Source organism: Microcebus murinus, chromosome 24 (genome assembly GCF_040939455.1).
Source record: "Microcebus murinus isolate Inina chromosome 24, M.murinus_Inina_mat1.0, whole genome shotgun sequence".
Classification (NCBI taxonomy): Eukaryota; Metazoa; Chordata; class Mammalia; order Primates; family Cheirogaleidae; genus Microcebus; species Microcebus murinus.
In genome coordinates, this window is record NC_134127.1 from 3,346,979 (window position 1) to 3,369,885 (window position 22,907).

Consider the following 22,907-nt stretch of genomic DNA (forward strand, 5'->3'; position numbering starts at 1 on the left):
AGGCTGGAAAAAAGGTGGCAAACTTGTCATCATAGGCTACAAGAACAATAAGGAAACTACTATTATCCTTGAAAAAGTAATGATCTATTAAAATGTAGTAACAAAACAATTGAAAATCTTGTGAGATTTTTTTAAAAATGTACCTAATCAATTTGTAAACATTGGCAAAAGATAATTTAAAATCAGAGTGTTGAATATTTCAATTAGCTTATATTAGCTGCTTATGATAAGGTAAAGAAAGAAAAACATAAGATAAAGGAAAAGAACACTGAACTTGCAAGAATTCTCATTTCCAATCATTCAAGCTCAAAGTAAAAAGTACTCTCATATCAAGGGTGTAGCTATAATACACTGTTAAGACCTTTGAAAGATTTAAGGTTGTGCTTAGTAGATACTCTCATTATACAAAAAGATTTCTAAGAATTTTAGGGAGTTGTCACACCGTAACTTGGCAGGCCTCCCAAAGTAAAGATGTCTGTTTTTAAAAGAATTTATGAGTGTGGCTTTTGATAAATGGAAGGAACTATAATTTGACACACAGAGAGCCCACATAAAATTTGAAACTTTTGTGCATCAAAGGACACCATTAACAAAGAGTAAAAAGGCAACCTATAGAATGGGAGGGAATATTTGTGAATCTAATATCAGATAGAGATTAATATCCAGAATATGTGAAGTAATCCTAAAACACAATTAAAACAATAACAACAAACAACACAATTAGGAGATTACATGCACAAATCCAGAGAGGACACATCCTTAGAAAAGCCTTGAGAAGTCTTCAGGATCTCTAACAGTACTGATTAGTAGAAGCCTCCCTGTACAAAACCAGACTGAAAAGACCAGGAGAGGTGGTTGAGTTTTCAGATGCATAAGTCCCAACATAAGTTAATAAGTAATAAGGTATGCCAAACAAAAAAGGAAACATGCCTGAATCAAAGTAACAAATACAAATTAATTCTCCAGAAACCAACCCTAAGAAAAGGAGTTATGTCAATTACCATACAAATATTCAAAATAGTTGTTGTAAGGATAGTCAAATAATTCAAATAAAACACAGATAAACAACTGAACAAAATCTGGGAGATAATGTATAAAAAAAATGAGAATATCAAAAGAGAGACAGAAATGATGAAGAAGAATAAAACAGCAATTCTAGAGCTGAAAGATACAATACTAAATTTTAAAAGTCACTAGAGGAATTTAACAGCATACTTGAAGAGGCAGATAAAACTATCAGTGGAAAAAAATCAAGATGTTAAAAAGTATAGAGGCAAAGCAATAAAAACAACGAAGAATGAAGAAAAGTGAAGAAAGCATAAGGGACTTAGGGGAAACCATCAATCAAAACAACAGACACAGTATGGTAGTCTCAAAAAAGAGAAGAAAAAGAGAAGTATCAAAAAGGTAAAATACTTAGGAATAAAGTTAACTGATAAGGTGAAAGGCTTGTACACTGAAAACTACAAACATTGTTAAAATAAATCAAAAGGATACAAATAAATGGAAAGATATTCCATGATTGTGAATTGGAAGACTTATTTAATACTGTTAAAATGTCCATACTACTCAAAGAAATCTAACAATTTAGTGAAATCCATATGAAAATACCAATAGCATTTTGTGGAAAAAAAAAAAAATCCATCCTAAAATGCATACGGAATCTCATGGGACCTAAAATAGCCAAAATCACCTTGAAAAGAACAAAGTGGGATCACACTTTCTGCTTTCAAAACATACTAAAAAGCAACAGTAATCAAGACAGCATAGTACTGACATAAAGACAAATATGTATATCAATGGAATCAGAATACAGAGCCTAGAAATAAATCCTTGCCCATATGACCAAATGATCTTCAACAAGGGTGCTAACAGTACACAAAAAAGGAAAGTTTTTTCAACAAATGGTGCTAAGAAAACTGGAAATCCACATGCAAAGAATGAAGTTAGATTGAACTTACACCATGTATAAAAATTAACTCAAAATGGATTAAAGGCCTAAACATCAGACCTAAAACTATGAAACTGTTAGAAGAAACTTCCTTAGAAAAAAGTTAGGGGAAAATCTTCGGGACTTCTATTTGACAATTATTTCTTGTATATGATACCAAAAGCACGGGCAACAAAAGCAAAAATAGACAGATGGGACTATCACAAACTTAAAAACTTAGGGCATCAAAGGACACAATGAACAGAATAAGAAAAGCAACCTATAGAATGGAAAAAATATTTGCAAATCATATATCTGATAAGGGGTTAAAATAGAATATATAAGGAGTTTCTACAACTCAAAAGAAGACAAATAAGCCAATGAAAAAATATGCAAAGGATTTGAGTGGTAGATTCTTCAAAGAATATATACAAATAGCCAAGAAGCATATGAACATATCACTAATCTTTAAAAAATGCAAGATTAAAGAAATGCAGATGAAAACCACAGTGAAATATCTCTTCACCCTATTAATATAGCTGCTATCAAAATAACAGAAAATAGCAAGTGGTAGACAGGAAGTGGAGAAATTGGAACCTCTGTGCACTACCAGTAGAAATGCAAAATGGTGCAACCATTATGAAAAACAATATGGCTGTTCCTCTAAAAATTAAAAATAGAATGACCATATGATCCAGCAATTCCGCTGCTGGGTACATAACCCAAAGAATTCAAAGCAGGCTCTCAAAAAGATGCTTGCACACCATGTTCACAGCAGCATAATTAATAACAGTCAAGAAGTGGAAGCAACCCAAATGTCCATCAATAGATAAAGAAATGTGATATATACATACAGTAGAGTATTACGTAGCCTGAAAAGAGAAGGAAATACCTTCACATGCTACAACATGAATGAACTTCAAGGACATTATGCTGGCTAAATAAGCCAACTAGAAAAAGACAAATACTGTTTGATTCCATTCCTAGGAAGTATCTAAAGTAGTCAAAATCATAGAAACAGAAAGTAGAAAGGTGGCTGCCAAGAACTAAGAGGGAGAGGGGAGAGGGAATTAGTGCTTAATGAAAACAGTACCAATTTTCAAGATGAAAAAAACTAGAGCTTCGTTGCACAACAATGTGTATATACTTAACACTACTGGGCTGCACACTTAAAAATGATTAGGATGGTGAATTTAATGTCATATGTTTTTTACACAATAAAAGTACATACACAATGAAAATCATTAAATAGTTCTAATGAGCAAAACTGGCATCCAATCCCAGATCTCTCTGACTTAGAACCATGCAATTTTAATTGCTACAATCTAATTCTTTATTAGACACAAAAAACTCTGCATTCCTTCACTGGAAAACAGGGAAATGGGTAATTTCTTACTAGAGGGTTATTTCTGGAAAGGGAACTAAAGGACCCTCCCTAGCAAGCTCTTTTCACTGGACTGCACCAATGTCACAGTCAACTTTCATACCTGCCACTGGTAACCTCATAGCAATGTATATTTTGTTTTAACGAAATAGGTGATATCTCGTTAAGTGTATCCCTATGCCTTTGAAATAGTAAAAATTTTCATTACATTGGTTTCACGGATCAACACCTAAGTGGACACATAGGAATAACATTTATTGGGCATCGGGCAGATGGAGGTGGGGAGGAGGGGATGGGTATATACATACATAATGAGTGTGAGGTACACCGTCTGGGGCATGGACACACCTGAAGCTCTGATTTGGGGGGATGGGGGAGACAAGGGCAATATATGTAAACATATAAACATGTGTACCCCTATAATATGCTGAAATTTAAAAAAAGGAAAAAAAAATTTCTCTGTGAGGAAAAAATGGTTAAAAGAAATTTTTAAAAACCTTTTTTTTTTTTTTTTTTTTTTTACAAATAAACTTTATGGCATGGTGGGCCTGAAAAAAAAAAAAAAAAAAAACTACAAACAGAACTGTCATATGATCCAGCAATCACACTAATGGGCATTTATCCAAAGGAAATGAAACCAGTGTATCAAAGAGATCTCCGCACCCCCGTGTTTCTTGCAGCACTATTCACAATAGCCAAGATACGGAATCAACCTAGGCGTCCAACAACAGATGAATGAAGAAAGAAAGTGTGGTATATTATACACAATGGAATACTATACAGCCATAAAAAGGAATGAAATCCTGTCCCTTGTGACAGCATGGATGGAACTGGAGAACATTATGTTAAGTGAAATAAGCCAGTAGCAGAAAGTTAAATACCAAATGTTCTCACTCACATGTAGATGCTAAAAACAGTTGATCTCGTGGAAGTAAGAAGAACAGAGGACAACAGAGGCTGGGAAGGGTAGGGGGAAGGGGGAGAGATTTGTTGAAGGATATAAAATTACAGCTAGACAAGAGGAGTAATTTCTAGTGTGTTATATATCACCGTAGGATGACTATAGTTAAAAACAATATATAGTTTCAGATAGGTAAAAGGAGGATATTGAATGTTCCCAACACAAAGAAATGATAAATATTTGAGATGATGGATATGCTAACTACCCTGATCATATCACTATACATTATATATATCAAAACATAACTATGTACCCCAGAAATATGTACAATTATTAAATATAATGTTAAATTCAAAAAAAAAAGAAAAGAAAAATAAAGCCCACCAAATTTTAAAATACTTATTTCAATAAAAACCACCAACTTAGACTAAAAGGGTTTGGAATTGGTAAAAATGCAAAAAGGTCTCTGGGCTTCCAACCATATAAATAAATGGTTATTGTTTTAAACCACTAAATTCTGGAGTGGTTTGCTATTCAACAATAGGTAACTTATACTTATCTTCAAGTCTACAAAGATAACTTTGATATTAATCTAACTATACCAGTTTTTAAAAATTTCTGTTTTCTATTTTTTTACTTTCATTATTTATGTACCATATTTTAGATGTCAATTATAAGCAAAGTGTGTGTGTGTATGTTGATCTTTGCTATTGCTTTTAATTCATCTATACCTTTAGTTTTTAATTGCAGGACTTAGTCCCCCTACATCTAATATAATTACATATATATTTAAGCTTAAACCTTTTATCTTAACCTTAGCTTTTAAATTTGTCCCACATTTATGAGACAAATGTTAAATGTATAATGATTTTCTTTTTCATTAATTAGGCTTAAAATTCTGCATTTTTCTCCTAATTGATTTTTTTTATTTCAGCATATTATGGGGGTACAAATTTTAAGATTTCAAATAATGCCCTTGCACCCCTCCCACCAAAAGTCTGAGCTTCAAGTGTGACCATCCCCTAGACAGTGCCCATCTCCCTCATTATGTATGCATATTCCAGCCCCCTTCTCCCCCGTCCCACCTACCCAATACCCAATAAATGTAGTTCCTATGTGTCCACCTAAGTGCTAATCAGTTAATACCAATTTGCTGGTGAGTATATGTAATGCTTCTTTTTCCATTCTTGGGATACTTCACTTAGTAGTATGGGTTCCAACTCTATCCAGGAAAGTACAAGATGTGGCATATCATCATTGTTTCATATAGCTGAATAGTACTCCATGGTATACATATACCACAGTTTTTTAATCCACTCATGTATTGGGTTGTTTCCACAGATTTGCAATTGTGAATTGTGCTGCTATAAACATTCGAGTGCAGGTGTCTTCTTTGTAGATTGTCCTTTGTTCTTTGGGGTGGATGCCCAGTAGTGGGATTACTGGATCAAATGGTACATCTACTTGTGTTGCTTTAAGGTATCTCCATATTACTTTCCACAGAGGTTGAACTAGTTTGCAGTACCACCAGCAGTGTAGGAGTGTTCCTATCTCTCCGCATCCATGCCAACATTTATTGTTTTGGGACATTTTGATAAAGGCCATTCTTACTGGAGATAAGTGATATCTCATTGTGGTTTTGATTTGCATTTCCCTGATGATTAGAGATGTTGAGCATTTTTTCATATGTTCATTAGCCATTATTCTGTCTTCTTTAGAAAAGTTTCTGTTCATGTCCTTTGCCCACTTTTTGATAGGGTTGTTTGATTTTTTCTTCCTGATTTTCATAAGTTCTAAGTAGATTCTAGTTATCAGTCCCTTATCAGATGTGTAGGATGCACAAATTTTCTCCCCTTCTGTAGGTTGTCTGTTTGCTTTCATGACTGTTTCTTTGGCTGTGCAGAAGTTTTTAGTTTGATCAAGTCCCATTTATTTATTTTTGTTGCTGCTGTGATAGCCTTTGAGGTCTTCTTCATAAATTCCTTTCCTAGGCCAATGTCTAGGAGAGTGTTTCCAACATTTTCCTCTAAAATTCTAATAGTTTCATACCTTAGCTTTAAGTCTGTTACTCAGCGTCAGTTGATTTTTGTGAGAAGTGAAAGGTGTGGATCCTGCTTCAGCCTTCTACAAGTGGCTATCCAGTTTTCCCAGCACCATTTATTGAATAGGTGGATTTATTGAATAGGTTTACCCAGTGGATGTTTTTGTCTGCATTGTCAAAGATTAGATGGCTATATGAGGATGGTTTTATATCAGGGTTCTCAGTTCTGTTCCATTGGTCAGTATTCCTATTTTTGTACCAATACCAAATCAATTTAATTACTACAACTTTGTAGTATAGTTTGAAATCTGACATATGGATACCTCCCATTTTGTTTTTATTGCCTAGAATTGCTTTTGATAGGCTGGGTCTTCTCTGAATCCAAACGAAGTGTGAAATTATTTTTTCTATATATGTGAAAAATGATGTTGGGATTTTAATAGGGATTGCATTGAATCTGTAGATCAATTTGGGTAGTATAGACATTTTAATGATGTTGAATCTGCCGACCCACGAGCATGGTATGGATTTCCATCTGTTTACATCCTCTGCTATTTCCTTCCTCAGCATTTCATAGTTCTCCCTGTAGAGGTCTTTTACCTCTTTAGTAAGTAGATTCCTAGGTCCATTATTTTCTTTGTTGTTATTGTAAAGGGTATTGAGTCTTTGATTTGGTTCTCAATTTGATTGTTGTTGGCATATATGAGTGCCTCTGATTTCTGTTTATTGATTTTGCCACACCTATCAGTTCTCTCAATAAATGTGAATGGCTTAATCCCCCCACTCAAGAGACACAGGCTGGCTGAATGGATATAAAAATACAAATCAAGTATCTGCTGTCTTCAGGAAACATACCTAACCTGCAAGGATGCATATAGACTAAAAGTAAAGGGGTGGAGATCAGTATTTCAAGCAAACGGAAGCCAAAAGAAGTCTGGCATGGTAGTTCTGATTTCAGATAATCTAATTTTTAAACCTAAAAAGCATGAAAGACAAAGACGGTCATTATATAATGGTGAAGGGTACAGTTCAACAAGAAGACATAACAATTTTAAATATATATGCACCCAACTTATGTGCACCCAGATTTGTAAAGCAAACCTTACTGGATCTAAAAAAATTGATTAACAGCAACCCGATAATAACCAGAGATTTCAACACCCCACTGACTACATGGGACAGATCCTCCAAACAGAAAATTAATGAAGAAATAATGGACTTAAACAAAACTCTAGAACAATTGGGCCTGACTGACATTTACAGGATATTCTACCCAAAATCCACTGAATATACATTCTTCTCATCAGCTCATGGGACATTCTCTAAGCTTAACCATATCCTAGAACACTAAGCAAGTGTCAAAAGATTTTAAAAAATAGAAATCATACCATGTATCTTCTCATATCACAGTGAAATAAAAGTAGAAATCAACCCTAACAGAAACCCACATTTCTACACAAAAATGTAGAAATTAAACAACTTTCTACTAAATGATTATTCACAAATGAGGAAATCAAGATGGAAATCAAAAAATTCTTTGAACTTAATGACAATGGAGAAACAAGTTATCAAATCCTCTGGGACACAGCTAAAGCAGTACTGAGAGGAAAGTATTTCTATAAACGCCTATAACCAAAAGTCAAAAAGATCACAAATAGAAAATCTAATGAATTGACTCAAAGAGCTGGGAAAAGAAGAACAGACCAGGGCCGGGCGCGGTGGCTCACGCCTGTAATCCTAGCTCTCTGGGAGGCCGAGGCGGGCGGATTGCTCGAGGTCGGGAGTTCGAAACCAGCCTGAGCAAGAGCGAGACCCCGTCTCTACTATGAATAGAAAGAAACTAATTGGCCAACTAATATATATAGAAAAAATTAGCCGGGCATGGTGGCTCATGCCTGTAGTCCCAGCTACTTGGGAGGCTGAGACAGAAGGATCGCTTGAGCCCAGGAGTTTGAGGTTGCTGTGAGCTAGGCTGACGCCACGGCACTCACTCTAGCCTAGGCAACAAAGCGAGACTCTGTCTCAAAAAAAAAAAAAAAAAAAGAAGAAGAACAAACCAACCCCAAACCCAGCAGAAGTGAAATTAACACAATCAAATCAGAACTAAATATAATTGACAACAGGAAAACTATACAGAAGATTAATAAAACAAAAAGTTGCTTCTTTGAAAAAATAAACAAAATTGACACACCTTTGGCTAGGCTAATGAAAAACAGAAAAGAGAAATCTCTAATAAGCTCCACCAGGAACAAAAAAGGAGATATCAGAACCAATCCCAAGGAGATACAAGATATAATATACAAATACTACAAAAATCTTTATGTACACAAACTGGAAAATGAGGAGGAAATGGACAAATTTCTAGAAATAGCCTCCCTAAGCTCAACCAGGAATAAACAGAATTCCTGAACAGACCAATATCAAGAGCTGAAATAGAAACAGCAATTAAAAATCTCCCTAAAAAGAAAAGTCCCAGTTCAGATGGTTTGTTTCACACCCGAATTTCACCACACTTACAAAGAAGAACTGATGCCTATCTTGCAGAAATTATTCCACAACATCAAGAAGAATGGAATCCTCCCCAACACCTTTTATGAGGCAAACATAACCCTGATACCAAAACCAGGAAAGGATGCAACAAAAAAAGAAAACTATAGATCAACATCCCTTATGAATATAGATGCAAAATTTTTCAACAAAATCCTAGCTAACCCAATCCAGATGCTTATCAAGAAAATAATCCATCACAACCAAGTTGACTTCAACCCAGGGATGCAGGGATGGTTCAACATATGCAAATTTGTAAATTTAATTTACCACATAAACAGAAGCAAAAACAAAGACCATATGATTCTTCCAATAGATGCAGAAAAAGCTTTTGACAAAATTTAACACCCTTTCATGATATGAACACTTAATAAAATAGGCATAGAAGGGATATACCTAAAAATGATATAAGCCATATATGGCAGACCCACAGCCAACATCATACTGAATGGGGAAAAATTGAAAGCATTCCCACTTAGAACTGGAACCAAGCAAGGTTTCCCACTATCTCTACTTCTATTCAACATAGTTCTGGAAGTCCTCGCTATAGCAATCAGACATGAAAGTGGAATTAAAGGTATCCAAATTTGGACAGAAGAGATCAAATTTTCACTGTTTCCTGATGATATGATATTATATTTAGAAAATCCCAAGGATTCAACTAAGAGATCCTGGAATTGATAAATGAATTTTGTAAAGTCTCCTAATTGATTTTGATATTTTATAGAATTATGATTTCTGGGTATGTGCTAGCTTTCTACTTGGTAAACTTAGCTATATTAAAATACCGCCAACTCTTTAGTGTGACAAGAACTTCAATTTTTATTATTTCTCCCACCATTTAGCTCAGCTCTCCTGCCTCATATTCACCTCTTCTGAAACCAACAGATTCCTTCAGGGGAAAATATTTTTATTTTTTAAAAATGTTTTATTTCTAATTATTATGGGTACATAATACTTATATATATTTATGGGATATATGTGATGTTTGGTACAGGCATACCATATGTTAAGATGAAATCAGGATAACTGAGGTATTCATCACCCCAAGGATTTATCATTTCTTTGTGTTAGGAATGATCCAATTCCACTCTTCAGTTACTTTAAAATATACAACAGGCTAGGCACAGTGGCTCGCACCTGTAATTCCTACACTTTGGTAGGCCAAGGCAGGAGAATGGCTTGAGACCAGGAGTTCGAGACCAGCCTGAGCAACATAGCAAGACCTTGTCTCTATAAAAAAAAATTGAAAAGTTATCCAGGCATGGTGGCACATGCCTGTAATCCCAATTGCTTAGGAGCCTAAGGAAAAAGGATCGCTTGAGCCCAGAAGGTCGAGGTTGAATTGGACTATGATGATGCCACTGCTCTCTAGCCTGGGCAACAGAGCGAGAATCTCTCACAAAAGGTAAAATTAAAATAAAATATACAACAAATTACCGTTAATGATAGTCACTCTATCATGCTACTGATTGTAATATATATTATAAAATTTTATATCTGAAGGTTTTGTTGATCTAAAACTATTATTTTTTGTTTTGCTAACCATCATTCATGGTGGCTTATCTCCTTTTGGACTGTGAGTTCGTATATGTGTGGCTGATATTAATCTGTATGATCTTGAGATATCCTGCTTGAAGTTGCATTCCTCCAGAGATACATACTATTTACTTTACCAGATGCCCTCAATTCTTACCAAAGTCAGATAAATGTAGCCTCACAGATCAGGATCCTAACCACATATGTAATGCAAAGCCTAAGTCCATGTTGGCCTCCCAAAGTGTTGGAATTACAGGTGCGAGCCACTGTGCCTAGCCTGTTGTATATTTTAAAATAACTGAAGAATAGAATTGGAATGTTGTTAACACAAAGAAATGATAAATCCTTGGGGTGATGAATACTCCAGTTATCCTGATAACTATAGCCATGAATTCTCAGTATAAGAATGTTGTTCATTTGTTTTTCTTTTTGTTTCATTCACCTAGATCTGAGAAGAAAACAGGTGATAATTGTTTACTTTACTTAAAAGAAGTGGTATATTTGTTTTGCATACTACTCTTCCAATTAGGCTGAGGCAATTAAATACTATTATTGTATGTGGGAGTGCAGAGTTTGAGAGAGTTGTAATCTATCCTTTCACCAAGGATAAAGTTATTTTGAAAAAAGAAAAACAGTCAACAAGCTTTAAGAAATTAAGATGCTTCGGCTTGACTCAATCCTATATACAAAATAAATCAACAAAAACTTAGTTTATTCACAACTTATAAGAATATGCTAATTGTAAATTCAAAATAAAATAGTTGAACATTTTCATTGCATCATGAAATCTAAAGACAAATGTTAAATAATTTTAAAATAATGCATAAACGGCACCTACCAGATCTTTATCCACAACAATAGCCATTTCAAGATATCGTGGGAATAACTTGGTAAATTCAGTTCTCTGAAAAACAACACAACATGAATCCTGAGGAATTTATAAAAATTTATCTTCTACTGAAATTATATTCAGAGATAAACTATGTTGGTACTGATTACATAATGAGGTTGTTTTCAAATACAAAATTTAAATACTAGTCAGAAGATTCCAGTTCAGAAAAATGTCCTGGTTAGTAAGAATTTTCAATTAAACGTCCCAAGATAGATAAGAACACAGATATCTTTTATTTTTGTAGTAATTGAAACTAGAAATTTTCAGTTATAACATGAAGTTTTGTTTTTCTTCACCTTGTGATAATTTTATATTAATTTTTCATGCAGGCATATTATTAGGAACTTAATTATGGCAAACAACATAGTTTATAAAAATACTACTGAAGTTTACAATCAATGGCAGTACACTAGAGACAGGTGTGTTATCTATGGTAGTTTATAGGTCTTTGTGGAAGAAAAATTCATCTCTTTGTTTTACATGTACCTATGTCAGCCACTGATATTATCCATTTTTTAACTCTTCATGAAATAAAAACTGAGAAATCTAGATTACAGAATTTTTCACCTAAATTATCTGACTAAAATGAATATTTTCCATTAATTATCTAATTGCCCACATGTGAAAATTAATGTTTTAGTTTCTTTTAGTCCTATATTCACATCTCCCTATTGGCAAGATTAAGTTTTTGCTAAACTTTCATCTAACAGCAAGCACAACAATTACCATAAATTCATTCTCTAGCCATTTTAAAAGTCATGCAGGGCCTTCATGAAAAAGTAAAATAATTTTAAGATTTGCAAGTCAAATGAAACTCGCAAATCTTATTTGCAAAAAATATTTATTTCACAAAATTATACTGAATAAGTTAAACTAAAAGTGAACACTTACCTGTGAACCTTTTCTGGCTTGATACGGTAAATCATTAAACCAAGCAAAAGTGTCATTGTCTCCTAAGAGAGGAATATTAGTGTTATCACTTGTTTCTTCATAAATCATGTGCACAAATCCTGATAGAGCTTCCAATGGTTCGATTCCATATGAGGTGTTTTTAAACTGCACTATTCCCCTGAATGTAAAATAACCAAAACAAGTCTGAAATGATTCTACCAAAACTATAAGCTAATATTATAAGGAAAAATTTGGCTAGAATTTTTTTTTTAAGATTTAAAGTCACCCAAGTTTTATACTTTCTCTCTTTGTTCCTTGAGGTCTCTTACCCCAGAACTAGACCACTATAGCACAGTATGCATATTGTCTTATATGACAAATCTTTTATTTTTATTATTATCTTAAAGAAAGCATGGTAGTAGAATGGATCTGTGTGCTGAACACATTAACTGCCATGTGTGTTGTATTTAACTTACCTCAGTTAGTTTTGAGCCCGGGGCCTTGTGAAGCATATATAATTGCATTTAGTTTGTGAAAATCTTACTTGTTGATGTTCTTGTTGTTACAATGAATACTAACAATTTAACTACATATAAATCATGCACAGAAAACAATAAAAAATAACTAGTTTTTCATTAAATTAGAAAGCATTGTTTAGTTTCTGACATTTTTATTCTATTTTTGTAATAAAACACTGTGGTCCCATGGAAAAAAAAATTTTTTCTCTAGTGTGGCAGTCAATGTGTTAAGGGCCAGAGGAGAGTTAAGGGTACCAAAGAGAAGGGATCTAAGACTGAGGAAAAGAGTGCCTACAGATTCTACAGGCTGACTTAGAAAATCTGTACAATGGTTAGGGCTCTTAACCTATTTAATACATTGACTGCCACGCTACAAAAAAATTTTTTTCCCAGAGGACCATGGTGTTTTATTACGAAAATAGAATAAAAACTTTGAAAACAAAATGATCCTTTCTAATTTAATGAAAAATTAGTTATTTTTTATTGTTTTCTGTGTGTGAGTTATACACAACTTGAAAAATAGTTCACGTGGCTTCCAGGGTGAAGAGATGTGTGAGTTACAGATGCTTCACGAGGCCCCAGGCTCAAAACTAGCATGAGTTAAATACAACTCGCATGGCAGTTAATGTGTTAATGTCCTAAATCATTTGTTTGTGTGAGCTGAATTGAAGGTACTACATGCCTAAAAGTGACTGAGTGCAGTCTGAGTGCAGTGTCTATCAATTTCAGGCATTCTACAATTGTGAATCATTCCAGGAAATTAAGAAATCAGACAGAAACAGAATTTGAGCTAATGAAAGAAGTATGGAGAGACCAATCAACTTGCCCTACACTTAAGATTGTTTATATACTCAAGCAACAGATGCTGTCAGTACCAATAAGTAGCCTCCCATTAGGGACAGATGCTGCCAGGGTGATCAACCCTCTTTTATTAGTAGTTCTGGTTCAGTCTTAGGGAATTGAAGTAACCAAAGATGATGACAGAATTAGAAAAGATATGTGGGGAATTAATTCACAGAATAGTAGGATATAATATTGGCAAACTGAATATCTTCAAATAGCCTACAACCTGAGTCCTGAACAAGTGTTGAGTGTCACAAGAGAATTTGGAAAACCCGCAACATATCCATTATAATTGCAATCCATCTGAAAAAATAAAAAAACAATGAAAAACAAATGGGTACTATTTTTAAATTAACACAACAGATGCATCATTTATAGTTATTACTTTAGCTTCCTTTGTACTTTAATATGATTAGCAATGAATTTATATCAGGTAGAAATAAGCACCAGCCCAGGTTATTCAATTTCAGTGAATGTGTAAAATAATATTCTAGTAATTACAGAATATTTGTCTTTTTAAATAAATCTAGAGTAACAAGTCTGTAATTATAAAATGACATATCTTACCTGAACTAACAAAGGTTTAGAATGTTGGACGTCATCCTTGTCATAAGAATAAATAACAAAAGTTGAAGGTAAAAATGATCTAGGTAAAAATAAAAAAACATGCTCAAGTTATGAAATAGAAAATGTAGAAAAAATTACTCTTTAAATACAAATTTTCTTTTTACTGAGGAATTTAAAGTAGTGCCAATCATCTTGATATATCCTATTTTCCAAATGTTTCCATCACTTATACTATATTAGGTACCATGGGAGGCATTTTAATTAAAGTAACATGCAATACTAAAATGTGGGTTAGTGAACAACCCAAACTGCTAGAGATATCAAAGTGAAATAACATAGGTCCCAACTTCCAGTGCAGAACTTTCAGATCTTTGTCTTTATCACTTATTGATTTCAGATTTTATACCTCAGTCTCAAAATTAAAATGTAAGGTTAGGACAAAACATATGCATGGACTCACTACAAATTCATATTCACTAAGCTTCGCTAAATGCCAAGTTCTTCCCAATAACCTTGATTAGAATCCTATTTTATTTCCCTCAGTAACTACTCAAAAACTTGACACCACTCACACATAACCCCATGTTCCTTCACTCTCAGGCTACCCATTACCATTCTCACTACTTATCTTTATTTCCAGAGGATGCCTTCTTTTATTTAGAGCAAACTTTATACTGGTGGTGCTACAGCATCTTGTACCACATGCTGAAGATACATACTTTTTTTTCCTCTCTTACAGTCTCAAACTATTGGCTTTTTATCCCAATGCTACCTGAAAGGTTATTATCAAGCGATTGATTACCATCCTAAATAACTTCTCCTTTGACCCTGTGTCCTACACCATTGCTATTCTCTGCATTTTTCCAATTCTCAAAAGATTTTATTTAAAGAGTTATCTACACATACTTCCTCCATGTTCTCAATTCTTACTCACCCTGAAATTTCTCTGGAAGACATCCACAACAATCAGAAGGTCAAATCCAAAAGGCATTTTAAAAATCATTTCTGCACTGGACTTCTAGCTGCTGCTTAAAAACAGTAACCATGCAGTCCAATCACTTGGTCTATAACAACTTCATTTTTCTCCTTCTTTTACTGCCTCTCCGACCCCTCCAGCTTAGTCTTCCATGTTGGGTATTCTTTTTGTTCTCACTATCCCAGAAATATTACTCTTTCTCGAGGTTCGATTTTTAGCCACTAATCTTCTTATAAGCACCCCATATGTGTGAGTGCTCATTTTTGAAATAAAAATTATAGCCAAGCTTCTGCTTACTATAAATCTATATCCCCATTGTTAAATCTATATCCCTATATTCCAACTGAATATCATCAGAGATTCAAATTCCTACATTCATCTATCCATGGGAAAAGCCCACTTAGATATCTTACAGGCACTGAAAATCAAGCGTACCTCTTCCTCACACAAGTATCTCCCTTGTTCATATTCCTTGGTTAATTATCCTCTAACTTATACATTTTCTTAAGCAACAGTTACATTATCTGGGATCCTTTGCTGTTTCCCAATCTGCCAGATCTGTCTTGAGTTCCACTGAATTTTTATTTCTAGTGCTATGACTGATGACATTATTCAAACCACTGTCATCCTTCACCTTAACTATTATATAGTCATAAATCAGTCACCCTACCTCTACTTTTCCCTCAAAAACAGCACACAAGACTCGATGTGATTATGTAATAAGTACGTGCTTAAAATCATTTTTGGTTCCCAATATCTTTACCATGGCATTATAGATCTTCTACCACCTCAGTCCTGCCTATCTTTCCAGAATCTCTTATCTCTATCCTTCAGAAAATATGTCCTTTAGTAATCCACATTGACTTTTTTTGCAAAGAGAAGCCACTCTCTCATGCCTCCATTGTTTTAAACATAATTTCCTCTTTAAATAGAATGTCCCCTTGCCCCACTGCTCTTCTTTACATAGCTAACTATATATCTCCCCTCAAGATGCAAGTCATCTCTTTCCTCTTCCCAAAGAGTCTTCCCTCATTTCTAAGGAATAATATTTACGTTTTTATTAAAATACCATATTATAACAAAATTCACTGTATTTCTATTAATCTACCTAAGTGTGTCTTCCTGTATTATGAATCCTTTAACTGTGTAACATGATTTATTTTCTTTTGTATGCCTATGACTTTGCCCAATACCCAGTAAACAACAGGTGGCAATACATTTGAATTGAAATAATTCTATTTATAACTACTTTTAAAAATCAAGAAACTAAAGCAGTAAAATTTGAAAAGACAAAATGACTACTTACTGCTTTTTGAGGTGGATAAAATATGGTTTTCCCTCTATTGTAATGATGTAAGCAACCTATAACGAAAGTATACAAAAAAAAATTAATAATAACACTTGTAAATAATGCATGCTAAATAATGTGTTTTCTCTAAATTATGCCTTAAAATATTGACAAAATTAATAATAATAATATATAATCATTATATTGGCTTTCCTTTCTATGAAAACCTTTAAAGCGTCAGAATTCTGGATTGAGAACTGGGTGGCAAAGCACTCACATGCCTGCTGTGCACTATTACTTACATTTCCAAGGGAGAAGCTTGCCTGATAACTGTCATCTTTTGGTTCAAATGGAACCTACCACCAAGGATGCTCACCTCACTTGAGAGGACCTATGCTTGCTTTCCCTCGGCCCTCTTAGAACACAAATTGCCCTGCTCATTGGAAGAGACACTCCCCAAAGATAGAACTACAAGAAATGTAATACACCTCCAGCAACATAAAAAGGTGCCACTGCATTTTGTTTATCTGTGTGAGCAACCAGACCTCTCCAGAGTAAAATGTAGGAGAGAATAGGACAACAAAGACATGCCTAGGGAACCTCCTAGAAGATAACATGAAATGCAGTGGCCATTAAATTGTGTATTCGGTCAATTCTTAAAAATTATTCTAGCAAGAGAAATAGCCACTTAAAAGTTTCGATTCCTTGAGTGTATTAGAGCATAGAAAGGTTCTTTGCACCGGGCAAATGTTCTGGGAATAATCCCTTGAATGGCATTCTGGAAAGGAGTGTAAGTCGAATTTGAAGGGAACATTTAAAATTGTGCCCTCTAAAAAGCCCCGTTATTAAACAAATAAGATGAAAATTAAAGGGGAATATGAAAGCAACAATAATATTTAAAATACATATATCTTACAACAAAGCTACAACAACAAAAAAAAACTAGAATAAAATTTAAAATTGTACAAAACCAACAGAAGGAAAAAAACTCTCAAAAGGTACAACATTGTCCAGAGTCTCTCCAAGTATTCATACACAATATCCAACGAGACGATGGTGTCTCGTATCAATATCTGATACGAGACGCGCTGTGACTTCCCCTCCAAAATTCACAAGTTAAAGTACTAACACCCAGTACCTCAGAATGTGACTACATTTGTATTAGTACTCCATGGCTAATGCCATACTTAATTGTGAGTAACTTGAAGCTCTATCACTAAATCAGGAACAAGGCAAGTATGTTTGCTATCACCACAACTTTTCCATATCACACTGAAAACCCTAGCTAATGCAATAATACAATAAAAGTAAATAAAATTGATACAGATTGGAAAAGAAGAAATCAAAGTGCCTTTGTTCACAGATTACATGATCATCTATGGAGAAAATCTGAAAGAATCACCAAAAAACCTTCTGGCACATACAAGCAATTATAGAAAGGTTTCACAATACATGTTTAATACACTAAAGTCAACTGCTTTCCTCTATAGCAACAATGAACAGGTAGAATTTAAAATTTTAAAAAATACTATTTATATTAGCACCCCCAAAAATGAAATACTTAGGTATAAATCTAACAAAATGTGTACACATGAGGAAAACTACAAAACTATAGTAGCAAGAAATCAAAAAGAATTAAAATAGAGAGATATCCCATGTTTATGGATAGGAAGACTCAATATTATAAAAATGTAAGTTCATCCCAACTTCATCTATAGGTCAGGGCAATCCCAATAAAAATACCGGCAAGGTTATTTCGTGGATATAAAGAAATTGATTCTAAACTTTATACGGACAGGCAGAAGACCCAGAATAGCCAACACAGTATTGAAGTAGAATAAAGTTATATGAATGACACTACTCAACTGTAAGACTTACTATAATCTACAGCAATCAGAACAGTATGGTATTTTCAAAAGAATAAACAAATAGATCAATGGAACAGAATAAAGAGACCGGAAATATATCCACACAGGTACAGTCGACTAATCTTTGACAAAGAAGCAAATGCAATAAGTGGTGCTAGAACATACCCACTGAAAATGGATCACATACCTAAATGTCAAATGTAAAACTATGAAACTCCTACGCGATAACATGGAAGAAAATCTAGATTATGTACTTGGTGATTACTTCCTAGATACGAGACCAAAGGCACTATTCGTGAAAGAAAGAATGTAGAAGCTACACTTCACTAAAATTAAAAATTTCTGCTCTGCAAAAGACACTATCAAATTAATAAGAAGGTAAGCCACAGACTTTAAGAAACTACTTGCAAAATACATATCCAATAAAGGACTGTGATCCAAAATATACTTCGAACTCTTAAAACTCAACAATAAGAAAACAACTGACTTGACCTAAAAATGGGCTAAAGGCCTTGACACCTTCACCAAAGAAGACATACAGACGTCAAATAAGCATATAAAAAGATGTTCCTCATCACATGTCATCAGTGAAATGAAAATTTAAACGAAGATATACTACTATACATCTGTAAGAATGGTTAAAATCCAGAATATTCACTTACACCAAATGCTGGCAAGGATGCAGAGCAACAAAAACTCTCATTCATTGCTGAACGAGAAAATGAGCAGGAATGCAAAATGGTACAGCCACTTTGGAAGACAGTTCGGCAGTTTCTTAACAAAACTAAACATACACTTGCCATATGATCCAGTGATCACACTCCTTGGTATTTACCCAGAGGATGAAAACATGTCCACATAAAATCAAGTACATGGTTGTTTATAGAGCTTTATTCATAACTGCCCACATTTAGAAGCAACCAAGACGTCCTTCAGTATGTGAATGTATAAACTGTGGTACATCCAGAAATGGAACATTATACAGCACTAAAAAGGAATGTGCTATCTAGCCATGAAAAGATACGGAGGAAACTTAAATGCATATTATTAAGGGAAAGAAGCCAATATGAAAAAGCTACATACTGTGATTCCAACTATACAACAATCTGGAAAATGCAAAACTATGAAGACAGTAAAAAGATCAGTGGTTGATACAGGTTGTGAGAAGGGAGGGATGAACAGGCAGAGAGAGAGGTTTTGAAGGGGCAGCGAAACTACTCCATATGATACTACAATGGTGGGCACATGTCCTTAAACATTTGTCAAAATCCATATAATACACGACACCAAAAGTGAACTCTTGGACTATGGGTAATTAATGATATGCCAACGTAAGTTCGTCAATATAACAAATGACCACTCTGGTGGGGGATATTGATAAGAGGGGGGTACTGCTCATGTTTGGAGGATTAAGTAACATGAGAGATATCTTTACCTTCTGATCAATTTTGCTTTAAGCCTAAAACTGCCCTTAAAAATAAAGTCTATTAAAAATTAATCGTGTTGAAGAAAATAATTGACAAAAGAAAGGTATCTCTTTCGGTGTCAAATTTGTTCTTAAAAGGAACAATATTACTCATGAACAGAAAGTTTCCAACTTGAAATGGTAAGTATTAAGGCACTTGCCATGACTAGCTTTTGAAACAGATTTAATACTTTGAAGAATTCAATTTTTTACATGCATGTTAGTTACTTAATATCTTTCTATCATGGGAAGAAGTGGAATCATCATGTGTAGTAACAGAGATGAAGGCAATAAAAATTGACTACAATGTCTTTTTCTGTCAGTGGACATTTTAAAGAGTTCAGAGATGCAACATACTCCTGCAGAATGGAAAAGCAATTTAAGAAGGGTAATGTTAACTTCATGTCAGTACATGTTCAGTATACCATCCTGACAACGCTAATGCCCAGCATGTTTTCTTGCTAAGAAATGTTCAATTTTAAAAAAAGAACGAAGTAAATTAGATGTGAGCACTGTAGAAATTATGTTACAATATAAATGGAACATAGAGTGTAACTGCAAGGGGTTTTATAAGCAAATTCTGCAAAACAGGGAACTGTTAAGAGAAGTCAGATCATCAGGAAAATACAAATGAAGAGAGAAGTACCTAATTTAGATACTTACAATTTATTTCAGATGAGCAACAGATAATTTTAGTATAAGTAAGCTCATGCAATATTTCTCTTTTATGTTTATATATACATGCAATTAGAAATAGGCAATTAGAAATAATTCAAATTTAACTGGGTGTAACTGTGTTTTTACTTGCTAAATTGTGGAGCTTTTCAGGTCCTTAGGCACTCTTTCCTTTGCAGGTCCTAATTCATATTACACCAAACACATTCAAACACAATTATATCCCACATTAACAATTATTTTCTGTTGTTAAAAAATATTAAAACGTAGCTTTTTAAGTTGGTATAGTTAAAAGAAACACACTGAATTTCTACATTATTAAATGCCCTTTTAAAAATACTAGAGATTGTACAAATGGGAAACTGAAAGACTGTTCATAAATAATAGAGTGGGCGGTATTATTCATAAATAATAGAGTGCGGTATTTCCCTCAGGAAAAAAGGGAATTTACAAAGGTGAAATGAATCAGAAAAGGAAGCTGGAATAGGGCTAATACACCACAACCTAGCTAGTAATTCACTCAGGAGGCAACAGAGATGGGTGTTCAAAGCTACATGGCATGCATGTTGGTAAATAAAACCCAGCTACTAAAGGAAGAAAAGGTGAACAAAGGGTACATGGGAAAAGGTAACCCTGATACAAACAGTATTTCCTTACATCAAACAGGGAGGAAAGGCTTTCAAAACCTCTAAAAGGAAATAAAATAAATTTGGAGACCTATAATTATGACTAGCATGGTTCCATCCTGTTAGAAAAAAACCACGTGAGAAGTAGATTTTCCTAGGGAATTACTGGAGAATGAACAGCCACTGATACCCAGCTAAGACTGTGAAATCCGTGTACTAATTACCAGGTAAACTGAGGCTCATCACCATGCAAAATCCTTGTTGACTCAACAAAAAGCTGACACAAACAGCTGGTGGAATCACTGGGGCTACGACTAGGGTATCAGAAAACTCAGTAATCAAGATAAATAATATTTCAATACAACATTTTTAAAATACCTAAAAAATACATGAAAACCATGAAAAAAAAGTATCAACATTTTACAGAAAGACAGAATTTGTCCCAGTAGTTTCATGATTGACCTCTTGCCTCACCTTAATTCTGGTCCCGGGGAAATTCCAGTTTTTGGCTACCCACTAAAATTTGAACTTGGAGGATCCTGTCCCCAAAATTTGGCCCTAAAGGATCTTGTCCCTAAAATCTTTCCTCGTCAACAGAAACATACACAGAGTCTCACGTGTGCATTCACATCAAAATGCTCCTGTGGGGAGCATTTTGCTGTCTGCTGAGCTGTCTGCTCTCCCTCCGAGCAGTGTGTCCTGCCTGTATTCAGCACCTTTGGTCTTCAGTCTTGACTTTAAAAGGCAACTTAACAAAATTTAAGATTAAAAAAAATATTATTTGCCAATTACATTCTTTTCGGGACCTTTGTTCGCACCCAATGATGAAATCTTCTCAGGAACTGTGGTGTGCAGAAAGGTCTTGTGAGGATCTAAAATGAAAATAAAAATAAGCAGTTATTTTGATCCTTGCGATCTTACATTATTCATTTCTAAGTCTGATCCTGCATTTGTTTCTCGACATTATCAGTCATTTTGAAAATAATCTACACATCTTGCCCTTCCTACAGTCTTCCCAGGCTACGCGTTTCTGACAGCTCCCCGCCTCTCTCTCCTCCTCCTCCTCCGGGAAAAGGCGAACACAGACTACCAAGTTACAGTGCTGTGAAGCGGGTTTGAAATGGGAAAACACAGATGCATGGATAAAGTGAAATCATCTGTACAAAGAACATGCAATATCGGATGCCAGGTGGATCTGCGGTTTGCAATGGAGCAGATAGGGGATAGTAGCTGCCAAATTAGGAAATCATTAGCAGCTTCTTTATTGGTGCTTGCAATGATTCCTACAGTAGTAGAATTTTGTTACGTGGGGGAAAAAAAAAAACAAACAAACACGTTTTGTTTTTGCTCATTTTACAGATAAGGAGACCATGTCAAAGAAGCGAAGAGATTTTCTGCCCGAGGCTGCCAGCCTGCCTTTTTGGCCCCAGACCTTGCAGCAAGGGGCCAGGAGAAGGTGGGCGGGGAGAGCACGGACCCGGGTACAACCGGGGCCTGGGCCCCGGCGGGGAGGACAGCCAGCCGCCTACGGGGAAGCGCGCAGTGGAAGAGGGAGCAAGTGCCCGGCCTTACCCGCGCCTGCGTGCAGCCAGCCGGGCCCGGCGAGCAGCACCAGCAGGAGGAACATGGCTCGCCGTGGGTGCCGCTGGCCCGCACCGCCCAGTAAAAGCGGTTGGCGGCCGAGGCGCGCCGGGCAGCTGCGCGCTCCAGGCCGCGCGCCAGGGCGCACGGGAGACGGGCACGCGGGGCCCCCGCTCCCCGCGGGAGCAGCCCGGCGCGGGCGGCCCTGCGCTCCAGAGAAGCCCTGGGCGTTGCCGCGGGGTCAGGTGAACGTTGGCAAGGGCTGCCTGGTTTTCACTTCTCAGGTTAGGGTGTTTGTTGCCCGGAGAGGCTTTCGTCCATCTCTTTCACCTGGCCGTGGCTTTTTAAATTTGATCTCCGGTTACAGCGAGGAAA

At 35.3% G+C, this 22,907-nt stretch overlaps 1 protein-coding gene across 2 annotated transcripts in view; it reads right to left on the minus strand.

Moving 5' to 3' along the window:
• The window catches only part of LOC105866638 (disintegrin and metalloproteinase domain-containing protein 5-like), a 128,155-nt gene extending 105,471 nt beyond the window's left edge, over positions 1 to 22,684 (minus strand). The window contains exons 1-7 of one of the 2 annotated variants that reach the window (XM_012756090.3): positions 22,524 to 22,684; positions 21,744 to 21,823; positions 16,336 to 16,391; positions 14,054 to 14,132; positions 13,713 to 13,789; positions 12,126 to 12,303; positions 11,181 to 11,246 (exon numbers count right to left, since the gene is read on the minus strand). In XM_012756090.3, the coding sequence (XP_012611544.1) occupies positions 11,181 to 11,246; positions 12,126 to 12,303; positions 13,713 to 13,789; positions 14,054 to 14,132; positions 16,336 to 16,391; positions 21,744 to 21,823; positions 22,524 to 22,578 (591 nt within the window). In that variant the 5' untranslated portion in view covers positions 22,579 to 22,684. The remainder of the gene's footprint in view (positions 1 to 11,180; positions 11,247 to 12,125; positions 12,304 to 13,712; positions 13,790 to 14,053; positions 14,133 to 16,335; positions 16,392 to 21,743; positions 21,824 to 22,523) is intronic. The other variant, XM_012756091.2, reaches the window with a different exon arrangement.
• Positions 22,685 to 22,907: the final 223 nt, after the last annotated feature.